The sequence below is a fragment of the Ranitomeya imitator genome, chromosome 8 (genome assembly GCF_032444005.1).
Source record: "Ranitomeya imitator isolate aRanImi1 chromosome 8, aRanImi1.pri, whole genome shotgun sequence".
Taxonomy (NCBI): Eukaryota; Metazoa; Chordata; class Amphibia; order Anura; family Dendrobatidae; genus Ranitomeya; species Ranitomeya imitator.
The window spans coordinates 49,576,168-49,585,531 of record NC_091289.1 but is presented as its reverse complement, the minus strand read 5'-3'; the positions used below and the strand labels follow the sequence as shown (position 1 = coordinate 49,585,531).

Genomic DNA, 9,364 nt, shown 5'->3' with positions numbered 1-9,364 from the left:
TCAATTTCATATTAATTAGCAATATCAATACAGTATGTACCGTATTTTCCGGCGTATAAGACGACTTTTTAACCCCTGAAAATCGTCTCAGTCGGGGGTCGTCTTATACGCCGGGTACGGCGTGTGCAGGGAGCGATCCTGGATAGTTCCCAGGGTCTGAAGGACCCCCCCCCCCATTCCAATCCCATGTTTGGCTGCAATCACCAGCATGATTGGCACATTCCTGATATCTCCAACCGAGATCTCCAATTGCAATGGTGTGGTGAGCTAATCCCTATATTTATTGCTTTCACAATTGGGGGTAGTCGGCCCTGGAAGCCCCAGAGTTGCAGCTGATCTAATCCCAGCGAGTCAGCGGAAGGGTGTCATTTTGCACCATCTTAGGTATTGTGCTAGGACTGTTCTATATGTTGTCTGTTGGTGGTTCAATAAAGTATTGCCAAGCTGTGTTGTCTTACCGTTCTGCCCGCGGGAAAGCAGAGTGGGCGTTCAGCGGTATGACCCTGGTCCATGCGATCTCAGGCCAGCGGACGAGAGTATTCACTGACCCTCATTTCTCCACAATCACTCTTCTATAATGATCGGAGGGACATGAGGAATGACGAGTATGTAACATTTATATTTTAGGCTCCGAAAATAAATAGGACCATATAGGCATGAGAAGCAAGTTTGAACCCCAACTGTAATAAAACTGGTGCAAAAGATTGTAGTTAATTTCCAAGTACCCATTGCCTCTGAGCTGGATTTTTTTTTATAATATGACAGATTACACATTGAGATCTCTGGCCGAAAAATTGTGTTCTGGTTACTGATCATTCAAGCATTTAGTAGTCGATACTAGACTTCATTAATAGGACCTTCCAACATGTCTCAAGTCTTAGGTCACACGATTCTCAGTATCAGTGCGGCATTGTTCATTTTTGATCCATCGTTCATTACATTCATAGTAGGTGTGTTGAATGGGGGGTATTTAGCGATATCTGAATGTAATGACACCTATACAAGAACAGCAGTGAGTCCATCTTGTTATAATAAAAAAAAACATATAGAATTCTTAGAAGATAGAAGTAGTATATCGAATCAAAGAACCATCCACATTTATTGTCAAAATGAGTTTAACAGAAACATCACAAATCAGGACACAGAAATTCAACAGAAAAAAAAAACTAATTTCCAGCAAGGTGAATAAAAACTTATTTACAAGACTCTACGTCACACAGAGACATTTTGCTTCAGGCGCTTCTCCAAAGTTGCTTCCGTTTAGATCTCCCGTCAGATGTTTTAATAGAATTGGGGAAGATGCAAAAGCAGATTGGGCATATTTGATGCCAAAAGTGCACGTGGGAGTGTTTCCGACATCATACTATTACTTTGTTAAGCATTTCCACTAATTTGTCATCTGCATCTCTGCCATCATATCTGGGTAACAAAGCCAGAAAAGTTTTTGAAATTTGGGAGGAAGATTTGAAGAGTTTTATCTAAAAAAAACAAAACAAACAAAAAAAAAAAACTTAAGGTACCGTCACATTAAGCGACGCTGCAGCGATATAGGCAACGATGCCGAGGTCCCCGGGTGACTGTGAGCGCCGGCCGGCCGTAAAGCAGAGCACAGCGGTAACGTCACCGCTGTGTTTTACGGCCGGCGCTCAGTCAGTGCGGGAAGCTGACTGCGAGGGATGCGACAGACACCGGAATGTAAGTATGTAGTGTGTTTTTTTTTTTTTTTTAGGTAACCAGGGTTAATATCAAGTTACTAAGCGCGTCCCTGCGCTTAGTAACCCGATGTTTACCCTGGTTACAAGTGAAGACATCGCTGAATCGGCGTCACACACGCCGATTCAGCGATGTCAGCGGGTGATCCAGCGACGAAATAAAGTTCTGGCCTTCTAGCTCCGACCAGCGATCTCACAGCAGGATCCTGATCGCTGCTGCGTGTCAAACACAACGATATCGCTAGCGAGGACGCTGCAACGTCACGGATCGCTATCGTTCTAAAGTCGCTCAGTGTGAAGGTACCTTTAGGGTATGTGCACAGTTTGTTGCATTTTTGGGGAGCAGCTCCTCATCAAAAAAACCTGTGGAAACCTTTTCCAATTGAAAAGCTTTTTTTTTATTTTCCTGAAAAAGTTTTGAAAAACATCTGGTGGAAAATGGAAAGTGTATGTCACTTCTTTGAAGTGGATCCTTAAGGAAACCTCTCTAAATTAGGTAAGGTCAAATCAATAGATTCCAAAAAAAAAAACCTCTTCAAAAATTCCCCAAGGGTATGTGCACAAAACATCTATTTCAGGCAGGTTCCACCTAAAATCTGCCTGAAAAAAAACAAATGCAGCAAAAGTGCCCCCCAAAAATAAACATAATCCCAAACAAAATGTCAAAACGACATTGTGCACGTTACTACTTTTAACCACTTCAGGGATTGGAAAAGTTGAATGTTAAAAAAATGGCACACATTCTTCTGGCACCTTCTTACTTAACATTAAAACGTGAAAGCTGCCGCCACAAGAACGGCTGGCTTTTTCCTGACGTGGCTTCACCTGGGAAAACTCGTCCAAAACAAGAGAATTTTCTGAATCAGTTTCTGCTTAAAAACTCATGGTTTTTGAAGATCTCAAAAAAACTACATGCTTTTACCACTCAACTTGAACACTTTGGCCGGTTCGACAGACAGTATGGCCACCGATTTCCTGTCCTCCAGCAAAGTGCAATTCAGACATGTGAATGGGAATCCAAGAAAACGACATTAAGGCACATTTTTTGTTTCTAGATCAAAGCCACAACTCGCCACATGCCCAGACAACAAGAGATTGTCAGCTCATGCTGAAAGTTGTTGTTTCTAGCAAGGTCACAGGAGACTACTGCTCTTATCTTCTCAAGACAGTAGCAGAAGGAACAGCAAATCATGGTCATACTCAGCTCTTTTTCTGCAGTAAAAAAAAAAAATTCCCTCTAGATTATTTGGTAAAAGGCAAATATAAAAACATCCTTTTCTAGCCATTCCTTATCCAAAGGTTTCTTCCTACACCAAAAATAAATACACCACTTAAATGTACTATACATTGCCACCACCGGTTTTGTATGACACCAGACAATTCTTAGAAATAAGAAATAGTAAATAAAATGGACTCATTCTGTACGTTTGGTGAAAAGAAAAAAAAAAATCTTAACGTTGACAACTGCTGCTATAAAACATCAAGAGAACACATCATGCTACAATTATGGTGCAACCAGCAGCATGAAGGTCACGAAATGTGTCATGGAAGATCACGACCATGTATTACACACGTAATACTAAATACATGGAACGCTATAGGGACTGGTTTGCAGTAAGAAAACAAAATGCCATCTATATAGTAACTTTTTGGGGGGTTTCACTGCGTTGTTCAATTTTTTAAATGTTTTTATCCCTACAAATTTAGGTATTTTTAGGTGCAAATTGGTCCCAACAAGCATGTCATCCTGATCATAGGAAACTAACCACTATCCAGCTGCAAGAAAGGTAAACTCAATTTCTTGAGTTATGGTCCCCTTGGGCTAAGACTCCCCCCATTTTTGTTCTTCTATTCCAACTTCTATCTGACACCTACCGTCCATTATCAATCTTTAATTTTTCCCCACCAGCATTCCTCGCCCATTCCAAAGCTGTAGAAGAATTCATTGCAGTTGTGTTATTTAATGGTGTAGAGCCTGTACGTCCTGTGATAAAGGCGTCCAATACTGCCAATATCTGGGGACGTTTCCTCTACATTCATGGCTTGTTGCATTATACAGTTTTTACATTTACCCTCTCTCCCCCTCCCAGTAACACGTTAAAAAAAATATATTTGAGACAAAATAATTGTGCAAAGAGGCACAGAAACAATAAAACAATGGGTACAATTATATCACACAGGCAATCCTGGAACCAACTAAAAGATGTAACTTGTGTCTAAGTGAGTGAAGATGAAGTCGTATCTGTTGTCCATCCAGACTACAACTTCGCTCTGTTTATGGCATTTCTTCAAAAGCCTTGTTATCTGCACCTGTAGGAAGAAGATGGAGTTAGGCAAGTGAAAGCTCAGGAGATGTACAAAAATAAAAAATATCGGAATATTTAACTTGTCCAACATTAAAAGGTCCGAGTATCAACCAAGATGTTTGGACTTGTATGCCTCATGACCCAAAAATCAATAGCCTCACATATACCTATGAGGATGTTGAGTTTAGGACCGCGAGGCCAGACACAGGACCGCGAGGCCCGACACAGGACCGCGAGGCCTGGCACAGGACCATACTTGGACCATGAATGTTGGATGTGTTAGGCTAAGTTCCCACTATGAGTTTTTGCTGCCGCATATTTTGCAAAAAAAACAAACAAAAACAAAATAAAAACAGAGTATTACAGTTCCAGCAAAGTAGATGGGTTTATAGAGATTTCATGCCCACTGTGCTTTTTTTAAACGCAGCTAAATTGACCTGCGGTATGCGTTTGAAACCTGCAACCTGTCAATTTCTCTTGAGATAAATATGCATTCTATTTGTGGATTTTCAGGACTTCTATGAGATGAGGAAAATCCACAGGTAAAAGGAAAAAAAAAAAAAAACAGTAAAAACCTATGTAATCTGCACATGACTATCAATAAGGTTTTATAAAAACAAAGTAATAGAAAGTGTCCCAAACAAAGCAGTTTTATGTAAAAGCATAACATACCAAAAGCCGACAAAAACCGCATGTAAGAAAATAAAAATTGCACTCAAACACACAATTTAAGAAAAAAAAACAACAGAATTTAGCCAATTGGTGCAGTAATGCTGCAGAAAATATGCAAGATCAAAAAGAAAACTACTTGTGGGAACTTAACCTTAAACTGACCTGTGGGTAAAATCCCTCCCTGTATGATCCCTATTATTTGGATGGAATGAACATCACAGCATGAGATACAAAACAAGAAAAAAAACAAACACAGCGGTATACAGGGCATCATCTGGTTAACGTTCAGAACTTAAAGGGGTTTTCCCACGAACAAAGTTACCGTAATATTGAAATTGATATTAATCAATAGATTTTGGAACAACTTCCACAATTGGATGTATTAAAAAAAAAAATGTTCCTGTGCCAAGATAATCTTATACATGTGCCCCTGCTGTGTACTGTGTAATGGCCGTGTCTTACTGTACAGGGACATGGACTGATCGTACCACAGCTCCCGGGCAGGATGCAAAAGAGTATACAGACATTAAGGCAGGGGACCACAGCTGACTCTTTCGGTGAGATAACACATTATTTTAAAAACAGACAGTGTTTTATTAAAAAAAAAATATATATATTTGCGATCCCGTGCTGTAATGACTGTATACTTTTGCTTCTCCCTGCCCAGGAGCTGTGGTATGATCAGACCATGTTCCTGTACGGTCAGACACGGCCATTACACAGTACACAGCAGGGGCTCATTTATAAGATTATCTCGGCACAGGAACATTTTATTTGAACACATCCAATTGAGGAAATTATTATTATTCCAAGATCTATTAATTAAAATGTAACTTTGTCGTTGGGAAAACTCCTTTAAGGCCACGCGCACAAGGCATCTTTTAGACAAGGTGGTACTCCCATAGTCTTTGAAGTAGAAGACAAAGAGTGTTTTTTCTGAAGTCCTTCTCTTTTTTCTTATACATTTTATATATCAAATAGTGATGCCTGAAAAATGGACCCATCACAGATTTTGAAGGCCGAAGCAGGTAAAAGATGTTAGAAACGACAGAACATGTGCACAGCAAGTCGTTTTGACATTGCAGTGCCTATGTACATTATTTTTCATTTCTATTGAGCACTTTCTCAGGTGTGGAAGTGGAATCTGCCAGAAAAAGACGCCTGTGCACATGCCCTCACAGAATAAAGCGTTTTTGTTTCACCCAATGATGCACGCCCTGTGTTATTTGCTGTAGTATGTGCCGAACCAAGGCAGAGCCCATGCATAAGAGTCCGACAATCATCTTTATTTTCACTGAGCCAATTTTTCTTATATTAAAATGGAATTTGTCAGCAGGTATTTGCTATGTAATCTGATAGCAGCATGATGTAGGAGCAGAGACCCTGATTCCAGCAATGTATCACATAAAGCAGTTGTGATAGGATCACGATTTTCTCTGCTGCAGATCTAGCAGAGCTCTGAATGCCGAGCCCTTTATATTCCCACCCACACCACTGCTTAGCAGCTGTCAATGCACAGTGTTCACAGAAAGCTGGTGTGGGCGTGGCTGGACCAGTAAGCACCAGACATCTAGTCCAGTAGCAATAATCTGCTGATAAAACACTGATTTTATTAAAACAGCAAAACCCAGCCTAGTAAGTGACACATCGCTGGAATCAGGGCCGCTGCCCCTACATCATACTATTCTCAGATGACATAACAATAACCTGCTGATAGGTTCCCTTTAAATGGAACCTGTCACCTGAATTTGGCGGGACCGGTTTTCCGTCATATGGGCAGAGTTTTCGGGTGTTTGATTCACCCTTTCCTTACCCGCTGGCTGCATGCTGGCCGCAATATTGGATTGAAGTTCATTCTCTGTCCTCCATAGTACACGCCTGCACAAGGCAATCTTGGAGGACAGAGAATGAACTTCAATCCAATATTGCAGCCAGCGGGTAAGGAAAGGGTGAATCAAACACCCGAAAACCGGTCCCGCCAAATTCAGGTGACAGGTTCCCTTTAATTATACAAGGTAAGGTATATAAAATAGTTGCTCACCCTAGAGAATCACACTGAAGATGCACACCCTATAAATGGCATTTAATATGGGAAGCTTGTGTGATGTATCCTTATTTATTAGCATTTCCATGAGTTCCCTAGGGGGACTACATGGGCAAGGAGATGGGACAAATTCATGAGCACATTCAGAAGTTGTTTCCAGCTGTCCAAACGTCAAGGAAAACTAAGATTGTTAACATAGGCCTGAATGTGGACGTTTTTCCATTATCATGCTTGTGGCTGCAAAATATGGACATACAGCATGCAAATAAGAGAAGCCGACACAATCACGACAAATAGGGAAGGTTATCTTTGGCCATGCTTGGAAATACTGCATACTGACTAAAAAGCCTACTTACCACCTTATTTAGTCGGATAGCTGGCATAGCCACTTGGCTCACCTGGATATGGTGGTGGACCCTGTCCAGCATACATAGACTGGTTTGCCACCGGCATGTATCCTGTAGCCGGTGTGGAAAATGGCATTTGTACCATGGGCTGCTGGCGAACATTAGTGACCGTCATGTTAGTCACATGAACTGCTGAAAAGTCAAGGGAAATAATTATAAAAAAAAAAAAAAAAAAATTAATAAAATGACAAAACTAAGGTTTCATTACGTAATGAACCTGACGGCTGTTTAATAATGCCGAATGTACGGGAATCAAAAAATACTGACAGGCTCTAATTACCAAAATCTCTAAGCGTCGGAGCACCAGACAAGAGTCCACTGAGCTTAACTATGTGCAAGAAAGGCTCATTCACACATGCGGTATTCCATATATGAGAAAAACTGACAGTTTCATCAGCAAATTTTGGTCAGTTTCATCCGTTTTTCTCGTACGTCAAAAGGAAAAAAACCAAATATTCCCGATTCTTCTCATATATAACAGTCTCTGAAAATCAGACCACAAACGGACATCCGAGAGCGGTCCGATTAATTTCACAGATCCATAGACTTACATTGCCATTTCCTATTCGACACTCGGATCAAAATCTGACAGGTCTACGTGATTTTGCACAGACCACTAGGTACGTGGAAAATCACGGACATGTGAACAACCCCATTCACTATAGTAGGAGACATACGAATAGCGTTCGCACATGAAAAACAGATATCTGAAAAAGGGGAGATTATCAATCAAGCCAAGCTGTGGAAGGAGAAACTGAGGAAGCCACCCTGTGGACAAATCTATGAGAGCCCGACACTTATGCTTCAGAAAATCCAAATCTCTTATGCTTTATATCATCCTCACAAGGTCCAGCTCCGAGTTTCTCCCGGTGTTTGTTATCGACAGCGCTGCAAATGTAGCATCAGTGCTGCAGTCAGTGGCAGAGACTCAGCGTCGGACCTAGGGAGGACAAGTAACCCCTAAGGACAGAGGTTTTCTGAACCCGGGAAACCCTCTTAAAGGGAAGGTGCCACCAGTTTTCTCGTATTTTGTTTTTTAGTGAAATTAAGCTTAAAATAGTAATTAAAATGTATTAATGCAATGTTTGCACTGTTTGCAAACATTTCTATATGAAAAATATTATATATTTTTCTACAAATATACATATTTACCACTAGGGGGAGCATTTTCCGTTTTAGACCTCAAGCAGCTATAGTAAGATTTAGCAGCTCTGCCCCAGGGATATTAGACCACCCAAAAGGAGAGGGAAATGGTGATGTCAGCAGTTACTGCCCCAACAGTAAGAATGAAGAGCAGCATCACAGGGCAGCGCCATTTTGTGTGTGACTGCCCTGTGACCTGCTGTCACCAGCAGTTACTGCATCAGAGGCACAGCGTGTTTACAGAGGAGCAGAACACAGTGGGCTCAGCAGCATCTGGACCCAAGAAGAGTGAAGACATGTGGTGTGAATGGAGCAGCATTGGGAGCTGTCTGGGAGCTCCAGCTCTGCAGTGAATAGCCAGGCATTATGGAGGGAGGGGAGAGATGCATTGTATGGCTAAGGCCGGGGTCACACTAGACCGTAATACGGACGAGTGCAATGCGATAAAAAAAAAAAAATCGCATAGCACTCGTCCCAATGTTAATCTATGGGGCAGCTCCCATCATCCGATATTCTCTCGGCCGTATTCAGGATCCGAGTGAAATCGCAGCATGCTGCAATTCTCAGCGTATCTCGGCCGAGAATCGCCAATGAAAGTCTATGGGGGTGAGGGGAAAAAAAAAAAAAAAAAAAAAAAAAAAAAAAAAAAAATCGCACAGCACACGGACCATCAGTGTGACGTGCGAGAAATTCTCAGGCATTGGGCAGGTGACAGGAAAGGCTCAGCCATTATTTGCTCATTTTGCAAGTGTGTGAGAAAATCTCACCATACGGATGTCACACGGATGCCAAACGGATCATGGGATGCGAGAAAATCGCATCCTCGCACTGCACACGGATCACTGTTTTGGTAACATTTGTGCGATTCTCGTCCATCAAAAAACGGACCTTTTTTATACGTTGTGTGTGTCCCCGGCCTAAGAGTGACTGATGGGAGAGAAAGAGACGTGAAGTATGATGAGTGAGACATATGGAGTGTGATGGGGAGATACACCTTGAGGCTGTGTGCACACGTTCAGGATTTTTCGCATTTTTTTGCGTTTGTTCGCTATAAAAATGTGATAAAAACAATTTAAAAAT

The 9,364-nt window shown here is 41.4% G+C and overlaps 1 protein-coding gene across 4 annotated transcripts in view; it reads right to left on the bottom strand.

Moving 5' to 3' along the window:
• Positions 1-1,075: 1,075 nt before the first annotated feature.
• Positions 1,076-9,364, bottom strand: part of LOC138647690 (protein shisa-4-like) — a 29,712-nt gene continuing 21,423 nt past the window's right edge. Inside the window, exons 4-5 of one of the 4 annotated variants that reach the window (XM_069736889.1) lie at positions 7,133-7,273; positions 1,076-4,022 (exon numbers count right to left, since the gene is read on the bottom strand). In XM_069736889.1, coding sequence (XP_069592990.1) covers positions 3,988-4,022; positions 7,133-7,273 — 176 coding nt within the window. In that variant the 3' untranslated portion in view covers positions 1,076-3,987. Of the gene's footprint in view, positions 4,023-7,090; positions 7,274-9,364 lie in introns of all 4 variants that reach the window. The other 3 variants (XM_069736888.1, XM_069736891.1, XM_069736892.1) reach the window with 3 other exon arrangements.